The following is a 26,289-nucleotide window of genomic DNA, read 5'->3' on the forward strand; positions in this document are numbered from 1 at the left end:
AACAAGTGCCTTCCAGTCTCTTTGTACTGATAATTAGAAACCAGTCAGATAAGACTTTGGAAATAATTACACTAACTATTTGTCCTAGATTTTTTTTTAATTATCACTTTTTTCCTACTTTGTAATATACCATAAAATACCATAAAAGTTTATTGTATTTGATTTGTGATTTACAAGTTAGTATTTCAAATAAAAAAACCTTGGATTTCCAAAAGAAAAATGTGCCTATTTTGGTTGATCTTTTAATTAACTCTACCAATTAAACCTCTGATTTTAAAAATGTTTTAATAAATGCTGAAATTAACATAAACTAACATTAACAAATGCCTTAGAAGTATTATTTTTAGCTACAATGCATTAACTAATGTTAACAAAAATAACCTTATTGTAAAGTGTTACACTAAAGTTCAATATTTGGAAGTTTAAAACGAGTATTAACAAATGTATTTTCTGAATTTCTTTATTCTCATTCAAATAGTTTGCTTTATTATTAATAAAAATAAATGTAGTAAATATTAAGAACTGTACTTGATATTCATTACTTAAGCAGGGCAGCAAAGATTACCTTTTGATTAAGACCACACATTAATCCAAAGTACACATTACAGATCCAAAGTTGTGTCAAATACCTAAAAGTAATATGCCCTCTTCACTAAAACGTCACTCAACTTCTGCTTAGCGAGCCCCACCCATTTTAAAAAAGCTGTTAATCCCCTTCACGTTAGGCAGTTTTTGGTTCACTTTCTCTCTTTCAATGTAATAATATATTTTATAAATGATATAATATATACTTCAAATTTGGTATCATTTTTATTTAACAACAACAATAACAATTTGGAAGTTTTCATATAGTTATTCCTATAGTTATGAATTTTGGCAGAAGTAGGGTGCACTTACCATGTGCATATATCCGCATTGATGCTGTGCGATGAGATTGTTGCATTTCAGGTTGTACTTGATCTGTTTCCTGCCAGAGCGTTTAGGATTTAAAGTGTGGTTTGTATTTGCATTCAAGTCCATCTTGCTACAACACTTTGGATTTATAAAGAAAGGATTTATCCAAGAACAATGGCAAAACGCGGTGGTAAGTAACCTTATTTGTTTTAATCTTATTTTAAAGCTGTAACAATGTTTTGTTAAATACTGTACTGTAAAAAATTGCTTTTATTATGCTGCTGGTTGCCAGTAAATTGATGTTATTTACTAGCAACAATTTGTTCGAAGTTAAATGAACATTACACGGGTCTTTATCTTTACAGAATAAAACCAAATGGGAACCAAATGCTTTGCATGGGAATGCTTTGCATGAGGCTGTTTTTTTGGTTTTATTTTGTAAAGATAAAGACTTGTTAATGTTTAACGTTCATTAAGCTTCGAACAATACTGTAATTTCTGCAGAATTTTTTATAGTGTAGTCATTCACACAGTTTGCTGATCCAACGGGTCAAATTAACAGACATCTACCAGCACATTAGTCTCTGTTATATTTAATAGCAATCCAAAACAAAACTAAAACTGCTCTTTCTGTCTTTCAGAGACAGTGACACAAAAGACAGATGCTGGTGAATCTGATCAGGAAGAAGACGGTATGTGTGGCTCGCATAAAATTTAGTTAATCCTAATTTTTCATACTTTTAGGAAACTTAACCAGTTTTTCATAGTAAACTTGTAAAAATTTGTTGCTTTTTTACTTTAGTGAAACCATGGTAAATTTTTGTAAGGATAAGGGTAGTGGCAATGTTAAAATTCTGCTTTCTGAAATTTTAGCTGGTAAATATAAACAGCACCTTTTAATTTTATCACTATGTTTGACATAAAGGGATGACTGAAAAGAGTGAAGACACATCCTCAGAGACTGAGCAGCAAGGGAATAGCATTCAATTCAAAATGAGCAATCAGTCTAAAGTCTCCTACGTACAGAAGGACAATAAACGCACTAAGAGAAAGAAAGGTATTTACAACAAGAGAATAATACTACACACTGACTATCTGTATAAATAAATTTCTGTTCTTTTTCATTATTTTACTGAACTTTACTCTAATAGTTGCTTGTTTAACAGAGTGGATTTTGCTTCTCTGTGGACTAGTACTCCTCCTTGTTGCTGTGGCGTTTCAGTTCTTTCTTGCCTCAACTGTCCAAAAAGAGATTGTGGTGAAATTGTTCATTGAGAAACTTAATAAAACTGAATCTAGCTTTCCAAATCAGCGCCCAGAGCTCTGGACGCAAAGTCGCCGTCTTATTAGCCACCACCTAAAGACAGCCAGCCCCACTGAACCAGTCAGCCTGATTCTGACATCTGGTCACGGTGCCGAAAAAACCCTTGGCTGTCTAGCTAAGCACTTGGCTGAAGCCTTTTCCAATGCTTTTAATTCCTCATTCCTGAACATTGATGGGAAAAGCAAAGCGTCACAAGATAGTGATCAAGTCAAGCAAGACATTAACAACAAACTCATAAATGCCTTTGATGGTGAGAAGCTTGCTGCAGTTATCCATCGGTTTGAGGAGCTGCCACCCGGATCTACTCTCATCTTCTACCGTTACTGTGACCATGAAAATGCGGCTTATAAAAATGTCTTGCTGGTGTTTACGGTTATGCTTGATACAGATGCAGAAATACCATCTAGTACCTCCCTTGCCAAAGTTGAAGACATGGTGCATGATCAAATAAAACGGAAGTTCATCTCCTCAGACAAGTCAGCTGAGTTTAATAAAATGGATGTGGATAAACTAAGCGGACTATGGAGCAGAATTTCTCACCTTATCTTGCCAGTGGTTGCTGAAGAGGAAACTGAACAGCAGGGCTGTGGGCTTGAAAGTGAATTGTTTTGAAAATAGTTATTGGACATTTATCTTTTCATAATACCTGAAATATAAAGCTCTGCCATTTCTCCTAAAAGAGGGCTCTATACTTAAGAGACTAGCAACAATATATACAAGTTGAGTTGGAGGTGTTGTTTTCCATTCTGATCATTTGTATCTAAATTATGCTTTAAGTGGCTATTAAAGTTGTTCTTAATATTTTCTTTAGTTTGGCAAAAGATTACAATAGAAACATGTTATAGTTGGTGTGTTTAAATATGCTTTTTCATTGGGGTAATTAATCATGCCTTAATAAATACATATTTTCAACCGGTTTTGTTGATGCCCCATTTATAAATAATGGAACAGTTTTTTTTTTATTTCTTAATGTCATTTCAGCACATATGGCTATAATCATGGTGAGAAGAAGTTATACACAAGTTAATCTACACACACATTATAGAGGAAGGGCAATTTAACATCTCTAATGTGCCTGTTGGAGGTAACCGGAGTACCAGAGTAAACCCACACTGACACAAGGGAGAACAAGTAAATTAACTTTCGTTTTCCTGGGCCGCCCCGCCCATTTTTAACCAACAGTTGTAATTCTTGTTTCACTTTCTAATTGTTTTTAAAGTGGATATATTTTATAATTGACACTATATAACGTTATAGTTCAAAAGTTCATAATTTATTTTGTATAAATATGTTATCTCTTAAAATTCGTTAAGATCTTTATGATACTTATGATATGTTCTATACAATAAATAAATAAATTACATGTATGCTTCCTTAAAGGGGACGAAAACGACACACCGAGACAGCCTTTCTAGATATATTAAGGAAAGTAAAATATTTTTATTCCTCAAGACACACTACATTACGCCCTATGATGCACGTGTCCGTCTTCAGAAAAACTCCGCTGAAACAAATTCTGTAATTAAACGTTCCTAGGCCTTTAGAACCACCAGTGACGCTACCTGGTTTTGTACTTCAGACTTTTGACAGTGCTGTCAGAGAGGCCAAAATCCAAAATATTATCTGTGAGTTTACCACAGTAGGGCGATCGGTAAGTGTTTTTCAACCTAGCTTAAAAACATTAAGAGACATTTGTTCCTTTAGCCGACTGACACTATATACTAGCCAGTAACGTTACAAGAAGCAATTGGTGGTTACGTTGGGCCTTATTTGCTTTTAACTGTACAACAATTATCCTTTATATTTGTATGTTTAGTAGTTGTGAATATGATAGACAGTAAATGTGCGCATGTCCACGTGGCTAGTAATGTCGGTATGCGACGGATTGTTGCATTTCACGTTGTACATGATCAGTTTTTTCGCCAGGGCATTTGTGTTTTAAAGTGCGGTTTGTTTCTATATTTAGGTCCATCTCTTATGTCTTGCTGCAATACACCACCTTTATAAAGATATCATTTATCCGAGAACAATGTCAGAAAGCGGTGGTAAATAGCTAAATGTTTTTTCTCTACTTTGGAGATTTTTCCTTAAGTATAATTATTTATAATAGTCTAACTGCTACTACAATTTTCAATAACAGACACCAGCAGGGATGCCAAGTCAGCAAGCGTTCAAAGTGAAAGTAAGTCAGAGCCAAAAATGGAGAGTGATGGTGACAATGACAGACCTGATCAACACTCCTCCCTTGTTGATAAAGGTAATGTAGTCAAATGTTTAGTATTGTGTTCAAATACTGATGCTTCTGTGTAAAGTAACAACAATTAAAGAGGATGGTAAGCATACTGTTGTAGTATGCATAAAGTCAGATGTATATTGCTAAGATCCTTAAAGGATTAACATTTGTTGTAATGATATATAATGTTAAAAATTGAAAATTGACACAGTTTACTTGTCTTACACATAGAAATGACTCAAAAGACTACAGATTCAGACCGTGAGGAGGATGGAGATGACACTCAATCTAACACAAACAGGAATGCAAAAGTGGACAAAGAGAATGACATTGAAAATAAGCAGAGGCCAGAAGGTAATTTCTCAGTACATAAAAAACATAGTCATTCTTTGTCAGCTAACATTAAAGGTGGCATTTTTTCCCTGTTTTCGATGCTTTGATTGTGTTTACGGTGCGCAATATAACATGTGTTCATGTTTCATGTGTTAAAAACGCTGTATACTATATACCGCTGTTTTCACTGTTCCTTGTACTATGAAGTCGCTCCTTCAGAAATACGTAACAAGTTATGATTGTGTAGCTGGTCAAGCGTGTTGTGAATGATTCGACAGCGCTGCTTGGTGCACCTTGTCCGGAAAAAACATCAAAACTTTCACAAAATCACAGCACAGATTGCTCAGCCTTGTATAAATATGTAAAGTAGCCATGTTACAATTAACCCCGTGTTAGTTTGTGCCCTACTCACCCCCACCTCATCTATTCAAAACAGTAAACCATTTATGCTTTTTTATATGTGACATACAGGGGTGACTGAAGAGCTTACAAACCCGTCCCTAGTCACTGAGCAGCAAGAGGACATCATTCACTCCAACACAAGCACTATAACTAAGAAAAACACACAGATGGACAATGAACCCATAATAGAGAGAACAGAAGCTAATATTTTACCAGAATAAATCATACTTTTGCTGTTTTTTGCAGTGCTGAGGTTTGACTCATGTGATAGGATGTAGATGTAGACAGCACAATGATCTTCAAAACAGAGATTTTAAATCCATCCTCAACTAAAACTGCTCTTTCCTTTTTCGATGTAGTGACACCAAAGACAGCGGCTGATGAATCCGATCAGAAAGAAGATTGTATGTGTGGCTTACATTAAGTTATTATGATCTAAACCTGTTTATAAGAATAAATCTTATTATTATTATTATTATTATTATTATTATTATTATTATTGCTTTCTTTTTTACAGTAAGCAGTGATAAGGTTTGACTTCATGTGATAGGATATAGAGGCAGATATTTAATAGCACAATGATCATCATCACAGTGAGATATTTCATAATTATGTTTGACATACAGAGAAAACTGAGGAGGTTAAAGACACATCTACAGACACTCAGGAGCAGGATGATGGCAACACAAGCCCTATAGCTAAAAAGGACATTAAGATGGACAATGAACCCAGAAAGAGAACCAAAGGTATTTTGTTTATAAGAATAAATCATATTATTGCTATCGTTTCCTTATATACAGTAAGCAGTGATAAGGTTTGACTTCATGTGATAGGATATAGAGGCAGATATTTAATAGCACAATGCTCTTTAAAACCGTGAGATATTTCATATCAATGTTTGACATACAGAGAAAACTGAGGAGGTTGAAGACACATCTACAGACACTCAGGAGCAGGATGATAGCAACACAATGCCTATAACTGAAAAGGACATTAAGATGGACAATGAACCCAGTAAGAGAACTGAAGGTATTTTGTTAATCAGAATAAATCATATTATTACTATTGTTTTCTTATATACAGTAAGCAGTGCTGAGGTTTGACTTTATGTGAGAGGATGTAGATGCAGACATACAAAAGCACAATGATCTTCAACACAGTGAGATTTTAAAAACATCCTCAACAAAACTATTTCATTTCCATGTTTGACATATAGAGAAAACTGAAGAGGTTACAAACACTTCTACAGACACTCAGGAGCAAGAAGATTATAACAGTCAATCCAACACAAGCACTAGGACTGAAAAGGACAATAAGATGGACAGTAAACCCGGGGAGAGAACAGAAGGTATTTTGTTTAAATTTGAATAAATCATATTATTACTATTGTTTCCTTATATACAGTAAGCAGTGATAAGGGTTGGCTTTATGTGAGAGGATGTAGATGCAGACATCTAAGAGCAAAATGATCTTCATCACAGTGAGATATTTCATATCCATCCTCAACAAAAAACTAAAACTGCTCTTTCCTTTTTCGATGTAGTGACACCAAAGACAGCGGCTGATAAATCCGATCAGAAAGAAGATTGTATGTGTGGCTTACATTATGTTATTATGATCCAAACCTTTCAAAATTTGTAACAAAATTTTTGTGATAGCAGTTTTTGAAGCATTCAAATTCTGCTTTATGAGCACTTTGCTGGTGAATATAAGCAGCATCTTTAAATAATTAGGGCAAATGTTAAGTTTGTCAACATGTTTGACATGCAGGGATGACTAAAAAGGATATAGACACATCTAAAGACTCTCAGCAGCAGGATGACAGCAGTCAATCCGACACAAGCACTACAACTAAAAAGGACATTAAGATGGACAATGAACCCGGGGAGAGAACAGAAGGTATTTTGTTAATCAGAATAAATCATATTATTACTATTGTTTTCTTATATACAGTAAGCAGTGCTGAGGTTTGACTTTATGTGAGAGGATGTAGATGCAGACATCTAAGAGCAAAATGATCTTCATCACAGTGAGATATTTCATATCCATCCTCAACAAAAAACTAAAACTGCTCTTCCCTTCTTTTAGATGTAGCGACACCAAAGACAGTGATTGGTGCATCAGATCAGAAAGAAGATTGTATGTGTGGCTTACATTATGTTATTATGATCCAAACCTTTCAAAATTTGTAACAGAAGTTTTGTGATAGCAGTTTTTGGAGCATTTAAACACTGCTTTAAATAATTAAGGCATATGTTAACTTTGTCAACATGTTTGACATGCAGAGATGACTAAAGAGGATATAGACGCATCTAAAGACTCTCAGCAGCAGGACGACAGCAGTCAATCCGACACAAGCACTACAACTAAAAAGGACATTAAGATGGACAATGAACCCGGGGAGAGAACAGAAGGTATTTCTTTAACAGAATAAATCATATTATAACTATATAGATGCATATTATTTTCTTACATACACAGTGGTGTGGTTTGACTTTATGTGATAGGATGTAACTGCAGACATCTAAGAGCACAATAATCTTCATCAAAGTGAGATATTTCATATCCATCCTCAACAAAAAAAAGTTAAAACTGCTTTCCTTCTTTTAGATGTAGTGACAACAAAGACAACAGCTGGTCCATCTAGTATGGAAGAAAAAGGTATGTGTGGCTTGCATGAAGTTATGATAATGTAAATTTTTTGTCAACATTTAATGGGAGTCTTATCTTAGCAGGTGAATATAAACGGCACTTTAAAAAAATAAGGGTAAACATTATGCTCCTGTCTGTGCCAGTCTTTTTTGTGTCTTGCCATTCAGGCCGTGTTTAGACCTGGTATTAAGATGCATTTTGGTTGATTGGATCAAAAGTGGACAATGCTAATACTAGGGCTGCACGATCAATCGAAAAATGAATCACGATATTGATTCGTACATACGTGCGATCCTCTTTGTTAATGATGGTGATTCATTAGCATGAACAGTATTTCCCTGTATTCAGATGCAGCATTCACGTGTTCACATATTTACATTACAAATCCAGATTGGTCCAACTAGCTTACACTCACACAGTGTAAAACCAAACCCTATTCATTTACCAATCAGACAGAATCGTTTTTATCCTCTCTCTTCCTTATTTGCGGCGTTCGGCTGGCACTCGTGTAACGAAGCGGCAGACCTAAACACATCGGTTTACTTGGTGGATTTGGAGGGACAATTTTTTACAAAAATGGGAGGAAAACCGAGCACCATTGCGGAAAGTCCTGGTGGCGAAGGAGAGAGTGACGATGCACCAATATTGGTTCAGAAAAAAGGCAAGGAAATAACTCTGGACGTTTCTCGATCCGAAGGCTGCAGCCTCTGAAGGTCGCATATGCAGGGTGCATACGTCATCAAGCCTGGTTTAACTTAACTGAGCATTACATTCGCAAGTCATAAACGTATTACAACAATTTACGATTTTACTAAGAATAATAGTCAACTTTATAATTTTTTATATTCTGAAATAAGACAGTCTTGATGACGTATGCATCTTAGAAATGCGACCTCCGGAAGGCCGCAGCCTTCGGATTGAGATCGGCCTCTGTATCATCGTTTAGTCTTAAAGGTATTGTGTTTTTAAAGTTTTAAGGTTGACCAATTTGATTAAAATAATAGCACCTGTGCTATTTTTGTACAATTATTTGTATTTATTAGTTTCAACATTCCATTCCACCGAAACACGTCTTAATACCATGTGTAAACAGGGCCTTAAACAGATTTTTCTCCTTGCGATCATTAAAGAAGCCAAAATTACAAAATTCCTAAAAGTAGATGCCTCATTCTTTCATAATTTCGAACTTTATATATAACTCTATATACTTTTCCACAATGGCATACAGACACATCTCCAGACATTAAGCAGCACGACGAGATGCTTACTATACTAACTGTATAAACAAACTATGTGTCATAAAAAGGCTTTACCATCAACTTATCTCTAATAATTTCTTCTTTAACAGCAATTCGGTGGTGGATCCTTGCAGTAGTAGTCATCATTTTTGCTGTGTGTGCTGCTTTTTACGATCATGACTCAACTCCACCTGTGCAAAAAGAGAATAATGTGGTGGAATTGTTCACAGAGAAACTGAATAAAGTTGAGTCTAGCTTTCCAAATCAGCGCCCAGAGCTCTGGAGGAGAAGTCGTCTTCATATCAGCCGCCACTTAAAGACAGCCAGCCCCACTGAACCAGTCAGCCTGATTCTGACATCTGGTCATGGCGCCGAAAGGACCCTCGGCTGTCTAGCTAAACGCTTGGCTGAAGCCTTTTCCACTGCTCAAAATTCCTCAGTCCTAAACATTTATGGAAAAAGCAAATCATTACAAGACAGTGATCAAGTCAAGCTAGACATTGATAATGATCTCAGAGAAGCCTTTGATGGTGAGAAGCTTGCTGCAGTTATCCATCGGTTTGAGGAGCTCCCACCAGGATCTACTCTCATCTTCTACCGTTACTGTGACCATGAAAATGCGGCTTATAAAAAGGTCTTGCTGGTGTTTACGGTTATGCTGAATGCAGAATTGGAAATCACGGACAATATCTCTCTAGGCAGTGTTGAGGACATGGTACACGATCAATTAAAACGGAAGTTTGTTTCCTCAGACAAGTCAGCTTTGTTTAATCAAATGGATGTGGATAAACTAAGTGGACTGTGGAGCAGAATTTCTCACCTTATCTTGCCAGTGGCTGCAGAAGAGGAAAGTATACAGCAGGGCTGTGGGCTTGAATCATTTTGAAAATTTATTTTATTTTGAAAGTTATTGGACACTTTTGCTTTTTGCACAAATTAGTATTTGAACTGTTATGTCCCTGCTTTGCCTCCTAAATGAGGGTTCAATGTGTATTTCCTCACATAGGTTATCAGGACTTGTTGTAAAATTGATGGATGTCAACAAATAAGTTTTTTTATTCAGAATATTTGTATCTAAATTATGTCTTAATTATCAATTAAAGTTGTTTTTAAAATTTTCATTTGAATGACCAATGTGTATAATTCTGGTTGTTTTTCATAATGGCCTTAATAGAAACTAATCGTGCCTTAATAAATACATATTTTAACTCAGTTTTCGACGGGTCTCATGTGGATTATAAACACGAAAAGTGTAAAATACACAAACACTGTACGGCAAATTCTAAAAGTGAAACTAATGCTGCGTTCCAGGCAGGCTTTTAAACTCGTGAGTTACGACTTCAAAACCACGACTCACGACCCTATGCGTTCCAGGCAGCCTGTAACTCGTGTTTTTACAACCTTCTACCGGTGAAAGTGCACTGGAACGGCAGTCAAACCCGTGACTTCCCACCCGTGAACTCGTACTAGATCGATGTACTCCCAGTTCAGGGTCGTAAGTCGTGGTTTTGAACTCGTGAGTTACGGGTTACCGGTTGCCTGGAACGCAGCATAACTATGCATAATAACTACTTCCGGGTAACAAGTGTTCCACTTAAATGTCACCGACCGAACCCGTCGCCAAAGTTCCGTTTTCCGGTTTTAGTAGCAGCGAAACTGTAAAAAAAGTTTGTAAAGAAGTGGCATGATTTAAAATCAAACAAATGGATTCGGGTGATTCCAAAGAGAATGAATCTCAAGTTAGAAGGCGAAGCAACAGACTATCATCCCCAGCAGGTTTGTTCATGCAAAAATAACTTTATACCTTTTTTGACGGGCTAACGTTAGCTGAACGACTGTCTGAACGGAAACTTACTGATTAGCCCGAGCACACGAGCTAAACAACATAGTTGGATCCTTTAAATCATTACAGTAAACATATTAATATAACATTTACACATAAAAATATTTGTATTTTTAAACATTTGTATTTGTGAATATCTCATTTAGTAGCCCACCACGAGTCAAAATGAAGTTTCACTTTAGCTGTCTCTGCGAATAAAATACTTTCATTATCACAGAAATATTGCTGTATGTTAGGTAATTCTTTAATACATTTTCCTTTTTAGTTTTTAGTTTAGCCGATCCTAAACACAAACCCCTTTTAGGAAGGAAACGGAAGGCGAATAAAGATGATGCGCCATCACGAGCCGTCAATGGGTCCAAAGAGGTCAATAGCCTGGCAGAGGACGAAGATGAAGGTATGTAAATGAAAGATGATGTCGTTTACGTTTAGTTTAAGGGTTAAAACATTTAGTTTTGTTGTGTTTTTTTATTATTCAATACAGAACCCCCTGTTAAGTCCCCAAAGCGCCAAAAAGAATCAGAGATGGCAGAGAATGGAAATGACAGAGGTGATGGAGACCAAGCAGATGTGGAGATGGATGACAATGTAGACCAAGATACAGATATGGATTCAGAGGAGGAGGCTGAGGAGGACAATGCATTCTTAATATGTAGGATACTGTTTTAATCTATATTATTAAACCTGAAGCTCACAATGGGGCGGTGTCCTGGACAAAGATTACTAGTCCTATATTAAAATAAAATTAAAAACTGTCCAAACTGAAAACAACTTGCACAGACATATCTTTAAATAGATCAGTGCCCTTTGTTTTGCCTCAAAATGCACACCAGTAATGTTTTTAGTAAGGCATTTTTGTTAAAACTAGTTATATTCCCAAATTAAACTAAGGTGTAGTTCTGATTTAAGATAATCCCTGTCCGGGAAACCACCTCAATGTGTTTAAAAGCAAAATAATATATAATCTCTGAGATTAGGTTAAGTGTTAGTCCAAATGTTCAGTTGTAATGGACAAATAATGTTTTATTCTTTTCTGTTTTTTTGTGGCTCCACAGCTGAGTCCAGAAGAGGTTTCAAGCTTTCTGCAGATGTACAGGAAGAGAATCTAGAACCCGGAATGAGCTTGAGAAGCCGAAGATCCATTCACGAGACAGAGGACACTGAGCCAACCAAACATCATCACAGTTTAAAGACTACATTTATAGGTTTGTTCACACAAAATCTCCATGTTTTTAACATTAATATAAACACATGCAATAAATGTCTGTTACACATAATATTAACATTTAAATATTACTTTCAGAGCGTTCCAGTATGGGTGCTGTCCCTGTTCAACTCAAACCCCTGGAGAACTTAAAGGGGTTAAGTAGGAGACGTTACTTAAATGATCAGGATCACACACAGGAGAAAACTAGAGCTTCAACAAAACCTTTAAATGATTGTATGTATTTTAGCTGTTTTTTGTAAAGGGGGTCGCACACTGGACGAGAAGCGCAAAGCGCAATGCTGCGTCGCGCCTTGAATCTAAAAAACAAAACACATTATTTTCTATGAATGTACGCACACCGGCGGTGGCTGTCCACTGTGATTCAGGACACTGCTCAAATCCATGTCGCGCCACTCAAATAGTTTAAACATTAATTTGTCCCAAATCGTTAGCGATAAACATTTGCTGCTAACGTATATATTGCATTTTGAAGTAGATGCTATCTGACTAAGCTCGCGCTATTTGCTGTGCACTTCCAGTGTACGATACCTCAGAGTTGTCCTAGACGCAACGCTTCTCGTCCGGTGTGCGACCACCTTAATGCACGTTAGTACACACATTAATATGCTTACCCAGCAAGCATTTTTGAGTTAAAAAGGCGTCTAATAGCCGTCTAAATACAGCCCAGGCTAAAACAAGGCAAAACTTGGACTGCCAATTAAAATTTAAAGGGGACATTTCACAAGGCTCAAATAAATCTTTGGTGTCCCCAGAGTACATGTGTCAAGTTTTAGCTCAAAATACCATATAAATACTTTGTAATAGCATGTTAACATTTTTAAAGCAAAAAATGTGGCGTTTTGGGGTGTGTCCTTTTAAATGCAAATGAGCTGATCTCTGTACTAAATAGCAGTGACGTGGTTGGATAATGCAGATTATGCAGCTGTATTATCCCTTTCTGACATCACAGGGGGAGCCAATCAGCCAAATTTTTTGTGACCTATTTTTTCACATACTTGCAGTGAACGGTTTATCAAAACTAAGTTACTGGGTTGATCTTTTTCACATTTTATTGATTGATAGAAGCACTGGGAACCCAATATAGCACTTAAACATGGAAAATGTCAGATTTTCATGATATGTCCCCTTTAAAAGATATTTAAATTAAATAAAAATGAATAAATAAATGACACCATAAATGTAATCACTGTGACTTACATAATGGAGTATCACATCTCTCAAGTTATTTTGGCAAAAACGGCATTCAACCAAATGTATGTTTTTTTTTTTTGCTAGAAATTGGTTACTCATAGCCTGACTGTATTGGGTATTTAGTTCACCTAGATGGTGAATGATGGCTAATGCTTGCTTTCATGGATGTTATTATTATGTTGTAGTTTTACATACATTATAGTTGATGTTATGTGATCAAAGGTTTTATTATTGCAGATACCCCCAGACCGGCCCTTTTTTACAGACCAGCTGAAGCTAACAGGAACCTCATAGTGCTCACAAATAACCTTCCTACAAGAAAACAAGTCCCTCAACTCAAAAACACAGGTAAAGCCCAATTCGTTTTATAACATGTTTAATGTTAATGTGCTACAAGTTTGTCACTTACCTAAAAATCTCTTTGTAAAGAATTAAAGAATTTAAAGAAACCGCTCACATCAAGAGCAACTCCAACTTCCACCTCTAAAGGTATTTCGACCTCTACTCATCATCATAATTGAAAAAATTCTCATTATCTGTGCTCTGACATTTCACAAATTCATCTTCTTTTCAGGGTGTACATGGTACATGTGGAAACTTTTACTGATGGCTCTGATATTAGTATTTCTAGCTTTGGGCTTTTACATTTCACATTCATTTATGCTGAGAACTGATGTGGTCCAGCCGAACATACAGGAAAATTTGAATGCAGACATGGCTGCACTACAGCTACTTTATCCAAGTCAGCGCTCAGTATTTTGGAAGAGGAGCGTCAGGCATCTTCAGGGTCACTTGCAAACAGTCAACCCCACCGAACCGGTCAGCTTGATTCTGACCGGTGGCTTAAAGGCAGAAAGGACATTGGCTTGTCTTGCTCGAAGCTTGGCTACAGCATACTCCGTTTCTCTTAACAACGGCTCAATCTTAGAAATCGATGGGACTACCAAAACAGGACAAGACAGTGACCAGGTCAAGTTGGACATTGATACAGCTCTGAGAAAAGCATTTGATGGAAATAAATCTGCAGCCGTTATCCACCGTTTCGAGGAGCTTCCTCCTGGATCTACGCTCATATTTTATCGTTACTGTGACCATGAGAATGCAGCGTATAAGAAGGTTTTTCTGGTTTTTACTGTGATGCTATCAGTTGATAAAATAGAAACCGATTCCAGTCTAAGTGCAGTTGAGGACATGGTACATGATCAGATAAAAGAAAAGTTTGTCACCCCAAACAAGTCAGCAATGTTTAATCAAATGGATGTGGATAAACTCAGTGGATTGTGGAGCAGAATCTCACATGTCATCCTGCCGGTGGCTGCAGAAGAGAAGACTGAACGGGAGGGCTGTGGGTCCTAATAAACCCTCACAGAAAAACATATGATCTCTGTATTGACATTTCGTGGCATTGTAAAGTACATAAACGTACAAAGAGAATCCTCATTCCAAAGAAGATTTTAAAGGACAGCTGTAAAGTGTATGTTTATAAATGTTTTATATATTTTTTGTATTTGTGAATAGTTTGGTTCTTTGTATCTGTCAGTAAACTCCATGTACAACTATGTGTGATTGCAAACCCTGATTTGTATGATTATATTGCAAATGAATTTGAGATTTGATGCAGATTAGTTGTACAGCATTTCATTCAAACACGTATATTATTAAAGTGTTGCACTGATTTTTGAAATTCAACTTAAATCTAAGTTAGTTTTTCCATAATTTAAAAGTATGTTTTGATTCATCTGTGTATTTTTGTGTGATTTAATACAAATACAAACAACTCCATATTTGTTTCCTTGTGAGTATATCCACCTTATTTTCAAAAAAAAATTTGTGCGAGATTTTCGTTTCATTTGCCGTCTGGTAGAAAACAATGGGAGCATGCAAAAAACATGATTAAAAATCATTATGGTAAATATTTGCTACACCCACTATGTAAAAAAGTGGCCTGATGCATAAAGATAACCCTAAATTGTGGTCATACAGATAAAAGTAAAACAACATTTGAAACTGTAAATGATGTACTTTTATTTGTGTACACTCACAAAAAGGAGAAAACGTACTTCTTTAAAAAACATTTTTTTTAAAACTTTCTGTTAGATCGGTTTTGGAGCGCGTCACAAAAAAGAACAGAAACTCAAATAGGCTAGGCTACTTTTAGGCTAGGCTTATCATTTAAGTGAAACTATTCATCTAGGCTTTTCAATTTATTATTTTTTCTCCAAACAGACATAATCATGTTCTCTTGATTTAATGCTATTTGCGCATGAAACTAAACCCCTGGGGAAAATTATGATATTTTAGGAGATGTATTTATAAATTAGCATTTCTGTAGCTAGAGGGATACAGCAAACACAGAAAATGTAGAATTAGATTTGGAGGTAGAATTAGGATGAAAAACGCGGTCCTGGCTAAATCTCATGAAATGATGTGTTTAGGGTTAGGTGTGGGTGAAGAATTATGATAAAACAGTGCTCATCTGGCAAGATTTCGTTTGCTGTATCCCCTTTAGCCACAACCGCAGGCGTGGTGGGAATGTTTTAGGCGTGGTGGCCTGCCACGGCAAAATGCATGTAGCGGGAAATGATTTCGTATTGTTGCTCGGAGTTGACCAGTCTTTATTGTGCAACGAGCACAAAGACATACCAGTACTGTGGGAAAAGTTAGTCAAGTGTTTATACAAGAACTAGACCAAGAATTTGTGCTTTTAACATTTCAGGCATCTCTTTAAACTGTCTTCCTGGTGTGAATTTATTAAATGGCAATTTTGTATTGACTCTTATAATTAAGTTTCTATGGGATTAAGCTCATCACGTGAGGGCCCTTCCTGACAGCTAGCAGCAGTTTCTATCTCATTCAACATAGTTATTTGAAAACGAGAACAAACGATAATAACGATATTAACCAATTACATTTATTCAGTTTTGTTTTCGTTTTATGAAAAATATTGTGCACTAGAGGGAGCTTAGGTATTTAAAAATGTTTTAAATTAACTGCTCTTTAATTAAAAACATAACACAAACACGTGCGTACTACCGAGCCCCTAAGGTAACATTGGAGCAAAAAAATTCTAAAGTTTAGTTTTGCGTGCTCACATGAAACTTTCATGTGCTCACGCGAAACCTTCATGTGCAGAATTTTTTTTAAAGTTTAGTTTCGGGTGTGCATGTGAAACTTTCACGTGCGCACATAAAACTTTTGCTTTCACATGCACACGCAATAGTTTCACGTGCGCACGCGAAACTAAACTTTATTTAATTTTTTCTCCATGTCCCTTTAGGGGGTCCGTAGTACCCACATTAATAAGCAGTTTATGTTGTATATAATTTGTACTGTAATTGGTTTTGTAAAAATGTATAGTATAAATAAACCACCTAAATTAGTATATTTTTATCAGCAAAATATTAGTTGCTGGCAGTTATTTTTATGAAAATTTTATTAAATAGATGTCTGGATACAGATAATGGGTGCGTGTGCGCCACATCCACATTCAGCTCTGGTTTGTGGAATACGGTCAAAACAAATGTTTTTTTTTTTTAGATTTACTGCATTTGTACCAGCTATTGGCAACCACTAACGTTTTTCTGGATTCCATAAGAAACATTAATTAGCTAAAACGCACACATGTGTCACTACAAAAAGAGCTCAAAGATGGCAATGTGCACTATGTCAAAAATAAGGTTGATAGTAAGCTACTCTTGTCTTTTGAATATATATCATGGGTCTTCAAGAGGATGTCCATGGTGGCCCTTTAAATTTAGTTTGAATTCAAAATATTTCATAAAAATTATGCATCAAACTAAAATGAAATAATAGGCTAATAATAAACATTATTAAAATACAGAGCATAAAGTTCCCAAGTTAAAATTTATTCTTTACAATTAAAATGTTATGTAGTATGTTACCAGTACATGATTATATGGTAGGTGGTGTATACCGCATGTGTATACGAAAATATTTTTTGTAACGCCACCATCATTAGTATGCAAATCCATACTAATTTAATACATGTACTGTGGGTCCCAGCTCATCTATCTATTAAGAGGTTATTGGCCTGAAAAAAGTTTTTATTGTTGTAATTGTTTGCATGTATCGTGATAAAAGTTCAAGCTGACTTTCTAGATCAAGATTCCAACTGATGTATGATATGGCAACTGTCGTTGTTGTTTTCTATGTGGCACTTTAAACAGCAGCAGGTGTTAGGGAACAGGTGAAAATATGTGCATAAGTCCATGCCTTACTCTATTATTTTAAAGTTTTTCCTGATATTTGAGATGTTTAATCGCCTCAGCGCAGGAAATAAATACCACACTCGCAGAATGAATTTAATGACGTTAAAAATAGCTAAGATTACTTAAGTCTGACTAATAAAAAGTAAAATCAGTTCTTTAAAAACAAAGAGAGAAGGAGTGGTGAACTGTGTGAATGATGGCTGTTTAAAGTCTGAAGATATTCTGTAGAAATCCTCTACGGAAAGTTTCATACAAGGAATTCCAAAAATTTGTCATGAGTTTCACTGTCTTCAGCACTTGGCAATGGATAGATAATACCTGCATTCACTATGATCAAGTTATGCAAAAACAGATACCTACAAAGTTAAAACGCTTTCAACAACAGTGTCTCTGTTATATAAAACTGTTGGTCTGTGAAAAATTAACACTGAAACAGGGAGGTAAAGTAAAACAAATGTTTTTTTATTATTGTGATGAGAGATAGACCAGGAAATGTCACATTTTATTCCGACATTTAAATGGGTTGTTCATTAAGCAGTTTGTATGATAACTAGATCAAATGGGTCATTTTGAATGTAATACATAATGGGTTCATATTTACACCAACAAAATTATTTAAAAAAGTAGCAAAAAATATATTACTTTATTTAAATATGTTAGTAAAAGGTCTGTCTGTTTAGCATTTGATATTATCAAGTCTGTGCAAAGTCATAAATCTGTGTTTAGTCTAAATACAGTGGTTCTCATTTTTTTCAGCATGTGGTGCATTCGTTTGTGCCCCCCCAAAGAAAATGTATGACATAAAACATCACAAAACAAAAATTTGAATTAAACAAAACATGTTCAATTATACAATGTAGTGTTGGAAAGCCTTATTTTTCTGAGGTTTAATTACACAGAATATATGATAAATTAATGTATTTTTGTCATTAAACTGTCTGGCACCATCTCAGGACCCCCCAGTTTGAGAACCACTGCTCTAATACATCTAAGCTGATAAATACTATTAACACTATTCACTTCATTTTAACATAAAAAAGTTGTACAGAACCAACCATCATGATAGCACAAAGCCAACATAAATAAAGTTTACAGACAGTTAAAAACAGAAGCAGATTTGACATTGAAAATGTGATTAAGCGTTTACAGAAAACTCGTATAAAGCAATTGAAAGTAGCCTAGATGATTCATGTTCAAAGCAGTAAATTCAACCTTCAAACCATCATATACACAGAAAGATAGTATAATATATCACATTGTGAACGTTCTGAACAGATTTCATTTTCATACTAATGGCACAAATGTTTTGTACCTTCAGACACTTGTTCAAGTTCAAAACAGATCTGATAATGACCAAAAGCAAGATGCACCAAGATAACAGAGATGACTAAAGAAGAACCGCGCTAAACATGCATCTGAATTGTGTACAGACTGATAAATGTGCAAATACAAACGAATAAACACACACATGAAAAGTTTATCAAACCAAGCATGACCAAGGCAATTTAAAATAAGAGATTGGCAACTAGAACACTTAACAAATTGAATGCCACGTGGTTATTATATTACATATTCAGGCTGCTTTATTAATTTAGTATTGGAGGTTTTAAAAACTAAAGTGGATGATGGTTTTATTACATTCACTGTAAAAAATTAGCTGTAATTATGCAGCTGGTTGCCAGTAACTTACTGTAGAAGATAAAGACTGAAAATGTTTCATGTTCATTTAACTTTGAACAAACTGTTGCCAGTAAATAACATAAATGTAAAATCTACAGTAAGTTACTGCCAGCTAGTTGCCAGTAATACCCAGTAATACTGTAATTTCTACAGAAAATTTTTTGCAGTGTTGTTTCACATCAAAAGCAACATTCTTTTAACTTAATGTGAGCAAACCTGTTTGTTACGATTGTATTTTTAAAATGCGCTGATAAGCAAGCTCAACAGGGAGCGCAGAGCATGTGTTGGCAGTTCTATCACTTTGGATAGAAGTAGAAAAGTTTTGTCATAATTTTTTTTTCACGAAAGGTGAATGGCCCCTTAAATGAAGACTGTATATAATCTGCATACCACATAATAACACAGACACACTGTGGCTGCTCATCTGCTCAGTTAGTGGGATTTTCACGCCCTACCATTTCTAGGGTTTACAAAGAATGGTGTGAAAAGGGAAAAACATCCAGTATACGGCAGTTCTGTGGGCGAAAATGCTTTGTTGATGCTAGAGGTCAGAGGAGAATGCGCTGACTGATTCAAGCTGATAGAAGAGCAGCTTTGACTGAAATAACCACTCGTTACAACCGAGGTATGCAGCAAAGCATTTGTGAAGCCACAACACGCACAACCTTGAGGTGGATGGGCTACAACAGCAGAAGACCCCACCGGGTACCACTCATCTCCACTACAAATAGGAAAAAGAGTCTACAATTTGCACGAGCTCACCAAAATTGGACAGTTGAAGACTGGAAAAATGTTGCCTGGTCTGATAAGTCTTGATTTCTGTTGAGACATTCAGATGGTAGAGTCAGATTTTGGCGTAAACAGAATGAGAACATGGATCCATCATGCCTTTTTACCACTGTGTAGGCTGGTGTTGGTGGTGTAATGGTGTGGGGGATGTTTTCTTTGGCACACTTTAGACCTCTTAGTGCCAGTTGGGCATCCTTTAAATGCCACCTGAGCATTGCTTCTGACCATGTCCATCCCTTTATGACCACCATGTACCCATCCTCTGATGGCTACTTCCAGCAGGATAATACACCATGTCACAAAGCTCGAATCATTTCAAATTGGTTTCTTGAACATGACGATGAGTTCACTGTACTAAAATGGTCCCCACAGTCACCAGATCTCAACCCAATAGAGCATCTTTTTGATATATGTGTATATAAGTTTTAAGGAAGTATGAATAAAAAGAAATCATATTTTAAATGTGCCACTATTATGGTTCTTAAAAACAATAAATGAGACCAGCAACAAACGTAAGTCCTGAAAGTGTAATGGGCATATACACAATTACAATTACTATACATTACAGAAATTAGTTAATTTAAAATGCAAAGAACTATAAAAAACAATAATGGATAATAAAGGAAACAATAACAACATATACTGTTTGTGTATTGATGACTGCCGTGGAGACTGCAGTGATGTCTGCATTGAAGACTACATTGACATATGCAGTGTTGCCTGTAGTCATGTTTGTAGTGGAAATTGCAATGTTGTTTGCATTAAAGACTGCAGTAATGGATGCAGTGATGGATGTAAGGGTCTTTGAATTAATGACTGCATTGATGTATGCAGTGATGCCTGTAGTGATGTTTGCAGTGTTGTTTGCATTAAAGACTGCAGTAATGGATGTAAGGGTCTCTGAATTAATGACTGCATTGATGACTGTATGGAGGTTTAAATTGATGACTACAGTGTATACAGCAGAGATTGCGGAGGTATTTGCAGCAGAGATTGCGGAGGTGTTTGCAGCAGAGATTGCGGTGGTGTTGGCAGTGGAGTTTGCAGCAGGGATTGCGGTTGTTTTGGGAGTGGAGTTTAAAGCAGTGCTTGTGATGGTTTTGGCAGTGTTTTTTAATGCACGGCTTGTGGTGGTTTTGGCAGTGGTTTTTAAAACACGGCTTGTGGTGGTTTTGGCAGTGGTTTTTAAAGCACGGCTTGTGGTGGTTTTGGCAGTGGTTTTTAAAACACGGCTTGTGGTGGTTTTGGCAGTGGTTTTTAAAGCACGGCTTGTGGTGGTTTTGGCAGTGGTTTTTAAAGCACGGCTTGTGGTGGTTTTGGCAGTGGTTTTTAAAGCACGGCTTGTGGTGGTTTTGGCAGTGGTTTTTAAAGCACGGCTTGTGGTGGTTTTGGCAGTGGTTTTTAAAGCACGGCTTGTGGTGGATTTGGCAGTGGACTTTGCAGCAGAGATTGAGGTGATGGTTGTAGAGGAGTTTGCAGATATGTTTTTAGGTGTTGGTGTTGTTTTGGGTGCAGTTGTTGTAAGTATTATTGGCTTTCTTAGCCAAAACACAGCGTAAGTCTGCGTGACCACAGCTCTGAAAGAGAGTTTAATGATATGAGTTGTAATTAATGATATTGGACTACAAAACAAAACTGACTTGATGGTGAGCAAGAAGTGTTATCTTCTGTTATCTCTTTTTTACATAAATTGTAAATTTGTAAGTCACAACAGTTACTCCAACTTTGTACACTTGTATTTTTGACTCTAGATTTGCTGTCCGCCAAAAATTTATAAAAATAAACAAAATTAAATAATTTTACTGATATAATTATCTTTCTGTTCTTAAATGTTAATATTGATTTGCTAATATGCTACTGTCTATTCTCTTGGCCATGATAACTGTGTTGTGATAATCTGATGCTGTGACAGTTTTCTTATTTTTGTAAGAGAAAAGTTACCTGAAGTAGAAAGTTCCTGCTTCAGGTACAATCCATTTTACTGTTATGCTGCTTTTGTCCAAGTTATCAGCATGGCTAACAGCTCTACCCTGAAAAAATGAACATCAAGGTAAAGAGTTGATGCTAGTAGTTTGTTCATTAAATTGGGGAATAATATATACCATAGGGTTCCATTAATTAACATTAGTTAACTTTGTTAGATAACATACAAAAACCTTTAACATAATTTCCAACATTTAGTAATTCCAGTGGAATAAAAAAAATCAAATGTATCTGTTAATATTTGTTATCTATACACTCTGTAATGTTCGATTCTGATTAGCCAGTGGTAACAATCCGAAGTTCCCCTTAAACTAATAACACAGCCTCATCCGGTACTGCGAGTCATCTTAACCAGTGCAGCACAAAGAAATCAAAATAAATATGCATTATTAATACAGTTTGTAAGATTTAATTCATTAATGATACAACCAAATGTATGTTAGTCCTGTTTGGACTTTAAACATGTTTCATTTCAAACACTTTATTTAGAAAACTTGCAGTGTGTGTGTTCACTTCTCACTGGGATGGGTTAAATTTTAAATATGGACTGCCATACTTGACAATCACGTCACTTTCCCCAACAAACAATGAATTGTACTGATATTACCTTAACAAAGATTAATAAATGCTTTGAAAGTATATTGCTCATGGTTAATTCCTGTTAGCTTGCATTTACATGTTAATGAATGAAGCCTTATTTTGTAAATTAAAAACTTTCCATTAAAACTAATACTAGTCAACATGAACTAAAAAAATTAACCCTATTCACTTTCTTAATACATGCTCCTTCACTGGGATCATAGCAGGGTGCAACCTAATGCATTTTGATTTTGGATTAGTTATATTTTTACACACACACATCTCTGCTACAAATAAACAAAATTTATTTGTAGAAGTGCAAATGTTTTGACTTTTATTTGAATTTAATAGCATATTCTGTCTGTATTATACTAGATTTTAGTTTATATATAACAGATATAGATATCCACATATTCCCCATCTAAGCATATTTCTATTTTAGATTGATATGTGTGTAACAGTTGGAGTTTGCTGACATGGTTAAAAATGGTGCTATGTTTTAGGCAACAAGATTGGGTGACTTTGAGAAAAAAAGCACAAAATGAAGAAATGTAATTTCTTTAAACGTATCATAAACATATGAAATGATACAATTTAGTGCTGTTGGTTAGAAGCCTTGTTTTTCTGAGGTTTAATTACATAGAATTGATAATTATAAAATGTATAAAATGTCAGTTTGAGAACCACTGACTTAACATAATTGTAATGCCTGTTAGAAAAAAGTGTCAGGACTCACATTTTGGCCATCACAGGACAGGAGGACTGTGGTGCTTGTGTCAGTCAAACTGAAAGTACCGGCAGGTGGACAGGTCTCACACTTACGAGCCTCCAACATAAAACCCATAAATGTATTGCCTGCCGTACCTGAAAGCTGCACTGTGGTAAAAGAGAGCAACAATAACAGATTTTAGAATTGGTGACCAGAACGGCTTTTAATGACTTTTAATTATTCTGTAATGTTTTCATTTCTTTTGTCTTTCATGTTATCTCAAATAATCTTGTTTTGTGTCTTTTGTTACAGATTGTTCAAACAGCTCTTCCCATTGATGTAGATTGGGGAAGACCAGACATAATAGACATTAAAAAAATGTAAACCATAAATCTGTGATTAAACAACAGTGATCCAGTGATACAGCATTGTGTCAGTGACATGTGGAAGTTTTTAAAAACCCAGCTAATAAAAGTTATGATGTTTGATGCTAATCCCTACTGAAAAATCCAGCTAAAACCAGCATAAACTGGTAGCTGGTTTAAGGTGGCAGTAGCTTGTTTATGCTGGTCCTCCCAGCCTGACAAAGCTGGTCAAGCTGGTGAGTCAGCTGGTCGTCCAGTCTGATCAGCTATAGTCCAGCTAGACCAGCTTAAAACGTGACCAAACAACAGCTAGACCATCTTAAAAAGTGACCAAAACACAGTTAGACCAGCTTGCTACACCAGCAATACCAGCTTAAACCAAGCTGGGAGACCAGCTAAAACCAGCTCACCATGGTCTTAACTGGATTTTTCTGTAGGGATCTCATTAACATTATAACTTAGTGTCACATACAGATCATGACATAGGAAAATATGACTGGTCATCTTAAAATGTCTTTATAATGGGGTATTACACAATTTTAAGAAAAAAAGAAAGAAAGAAAGTTAATCTTACCGTTAATCTCGTTTCCTATTTCTGAGACAGTGAAGGTCCTCTGCTCTGGTGTGACAGTGAACGGGGATTCAGTTGTTTGTGCTGCTATACCGTCATGATTGACGTTCATTCTTTGACATTCATCTGTCAATAAAGTTCCATCACTGTAACAGGTAATAAACTTCACCATGACAAATCCAAACAAAAGAATAAAGAGACCACAATTATACATCTGAAACAAAAAAAATGTACAAATCGGTGATGAGAATCGTAGCGCTTGATTATTTAACTGGCACTTCTTAAAACTGTGCCAGGTTTATATGACTGGACCCGCCTATTAAATCTGTCAGTGCACGGCTTATAGTTTACGGAAGTAATTTTTCTTTAAAATCAAAATGTATTACCAATTTAACAAAATTATATCCACGCTAATTTAGGATTAGACCGCAGAAAGATGAAGAGCTTTGATCTCCCGATCTCTTTTACGTCTATTGGTGTATAGGTGCTGAATGTGTAAGTTAGGCTATACCAAATCCTATAGAAGTGTATTTGCAAATAGAGTAGATAAAACAGCAATCTGTTGAGGATCTGTTTCAGGAAAATTTGTTCAAGACGATATATTTAAAATGAATTTCTTTATTTGAAAGGCTTGATATAATATTTTTCAAAAGTGCAAATACGTAAAACATTTCTGAAAGTTGACAAGTGATGATTTTCACTTTCGGCCACTATGAGGCAGCATCGGTTTAAAAACGCAGGCAAATTACGCGCCTCCGTCAGTCACTGTTTCCAAACTAAACTGTTTGATTATTGATTAACTGGCTTGAATAAGAAAAACTTCTGCAATCTACAAAATAAAGTCATCAAAATAGAACAAAAATGTAGAATTTGTGTGCATAATGACCCTCCCAAAAGTAAAATAAATAAATAATCATTATTTAAATTGGCCTACACCACATGAATTGACGTCATCATGTTGTAAAGAGCTTTGCTTTTGAAGCCTTAAATTTGTTGTGTTGTTCAAGCATAGCCTATTTATTTTAAAATCTTAAAACAATAACACCAACAATTAAAATTGAGGACATGAGGAGCATATTTGTCCCGATCGCAGCAAACAGTTCTTCTCTGATCCTTGGTTTAGCTAATTTTGTCATAGTTCTTGCCTCTAGATATTTAACTGTAATAGATATTCTGTTTCTTTTTTTATAACATTGTCTTTATGAATCATGATAATTGAAAACTGACAATCATGACAATATTTGCATTGAGAATCAACTAGTTTTAATAAAAATGTCTAGGTGCATGTTAGTATGTTTGTTTATATTTGATTTGATGTTTGTTCATTATGATGTTTTGCTTTCTCTCTTGTAAAAGCTCTTTCATTGATTGTCGAGTTTTACGGCATCCAACTGTGATCTTATATTTGACAGACAATCAGTCCAAGAGTCTATCCTTTCTTGAGCCAGAACTGAAGAGCATAGTTTCACTTTTAGCTGTTTCAAACAAACAAAATACTTTCACTCTAAAAAAATGCAGCTGGTTGCCAGTAACTTACTGTAAAAGATAAAGACAGAAAATGTTTCATGTTCATTTAACAGTAAATAACATACATGTAAAATCTACAGTAATTGGCAGCTAGTTGTAGCCAGTAATACTGTAATTTCTACAGAATTTTTTTACAGTGTTCATAAATATTGCTGTAGGTTAGTTAAGTAATACATTTGCCTCCTTAGTGTTATATAGTGCTGATCTCGAACCCAAAACCCTTTCTGGAAGAAAGCGGAAGACGATTAAAGATGATGTGCCATCACAAGCTGGTCAGATCATCAGATTAAGTTATTTAAAAACAAACAGCCATTGGTGTAATTTAAGGTCTGAAGAGATTCATCTGTGTAATTCTTCTATGGAAAGGTTCATGTAAGGCATTCCAAACATTTGTCATAATAAGCAACATATAGGTAGCAGTAAGCAATGAACCTGCATATTCACGATGAAGCAAGTGATGCAAAACCAAGTATCAATAGTTAAACAGGTGTTTAACAAATATGCCTCTGTTATATAAAA

At 35.6% G+C, this 26,289-nt stretch overlaps 2 protein-coding genes and 1 long non-coding RNA gene across 13 annotated transcripts; 2 read left to right on the plus strand and 1 right to left on the minus strand.

Moving 5' to 3' along the window:
* Window positions 1-473: 473 nt before the first annotated feature.
* On the plus strand, window positions 474-10,288 carry LOC129414191 (torsin-1A-interacting protein 2). 10 transcript variants are annotated; one of them, XR_012369696.1, is made up of 12 exons: window positions 3,436-3,869; window positions 4,185-4,263; window positions 4,359-4,475; window positions 4,683-4,805; window positions 5,546-5,932; window positions 6,096-6,200; window positions 6,403-6,533; window positions 6,723-6,774; window positions 6,957-7,085; window positions 7,275-7,325; window positions 7,472-7,600; window positions 7,797-7,807. XR_012369696.1 is itself a non-coding variant. In XM_073867925.1 (11 exons), coding segments are annotated over exons 5-11 (516 nt in total). In that variant the 5' UTR covers window positions 3,451-3,869; window positions 4,185-4,263; window positions 4,359-4,475; window positions 4,683-4,805; window positions 5,546-5,901; the 3' UTR covers window positions 7,474-7,516. The 10 variants fall into 10 exon arrangements, 6 of the variants coding, with proteins under 6 accessions (XP_073724026.1, XP_073724027.1, XP_073724028.1 ...); XR_012369695.1 differs by having other exon boundaries at window positions 3,463-3,869; window positions 6,096-6,215; XM_073867925.1 differs by lacking the exon at window positions 7,797-7,807 and having other exon boundaries at window positions 3,451-3,869; window positions 6,096-6,215; window positions 7,472-7,516.
* Window positions 10,289-10,683: 395 nt separating this feature from the next.
* On the plus strand, window positions 10,684-15,120 carry LOC129414194 (uncharacterized). Of its 2 annotated transcripts, XM_055168155.2 has the most exons (8): window positions 10,685-10,852; window positions 11,185-11,316; window positions 11,404-11,571; window positions 11,975-12,124; window positions 12,223-12,360; window positions 13,576-13,686; window positions 13,768-13,827; window positions 13,913-15,120. In XM_055168155.2, the coding sequence occupies exons 1-8, from the start codon at window positions 10,780-10,782 to the stop codon at window positions 14,692-14,694; spliced, it is 1,614 nt and encodes a 537-aa protein (XP_055024130.2). In that variant the 5' UTR covers window positions 10,685-10,779; the 3' UTR covers window positions 14,695-15,120. The 2 variants fall into 2 exon arrangements, with proteins under 2 accessions (XP_055024131.2, XP_055024130.2); XM_055168156.2 differs by lacking the exon at window positions 13,768-13,827 and having other exon boundaries at window positions 10,684-10,852.
* Window positions 15,121-21,951: 6,831 nt separating this feature from the next.
* Window positions 21,952-24,589, minus strand: LOC141363852 (uncharacterized). The gene is made up of 3 exons (XR_012369440.1): window positions 24,247-24,589; window positions 23,335-23,474; window positions 21,952-22,066 (listed from the first exon to the last, which is right to left on the minus strand). It is a non-coding gene; the product is annotated as an uncharacterized lncRNA (long non-coding RNA).
* Window positions 24,590-26,289: the final 1,700 nt, after the last annotated feature.

This window comes from Misgurnus anguillicaudatus, chromosome 5 (assembly GCF_027580225.2).
Source record: "Misgurnus anguillicaudatus chromosome 5, ASM2758022v2, whole genome shotgun sequence".
In the NCBI taxonomy this organism is placed as follows: domain Eukaryota; kingdom Metazoa; phylum Chordata; class Actinopteri; order Cypriniformes; family Cobitidae; genus Misgurnus; species Misgurnus anguillicaudatus.

Excerpts from the sequence above, each read along its gene's own strand:
- LOC129414191 (XM_073867923.1), top strand. The coding sequence starts at position 7,474 with ATGACTAAAGAGGATATAGACGCATCTAAAGACTCTCAGCAGCAGGAC. Across the intron at positions 7,601-7,796 it reads ACCCGGGGAGAGAACAGAAG|ATGTAGTGACAACAAAGACA; the intron begins GTATTTCTTTAA and ends TCCTTCTTTTAG. Across the intron at positions 7,848-9,186 it reads ATCTAGTATGGAAGAAAAAG|CAATTCGGTGGTGGATCCTT; the intron begins GTATGTGTGGCT and ends CTTCTTTAACAG.
- LOC129414194 (XM_055168155.2), top strand. The coding sequence starts at position 10,780 with ATGGATTCGGGTGATTCCAAAGAGAATGAATCTCAAGTTAGAAGGCGA. Across the intron at positions 11,572-11,974 it reads GGACAATGCATTCTTAATAT|CTGAGTCCAGAAGAGGTTTC; the intron begins GTAGGATACTGT and ends GTGGCTCCACAG. Across the intron at positions 12,361-13,575 it reads AACAAAACCTTTAAATGATT|ATACCCCCAGACCGGCCCTT; the intron begins GTATGTATTTTA and ends TTATTATTGCAG.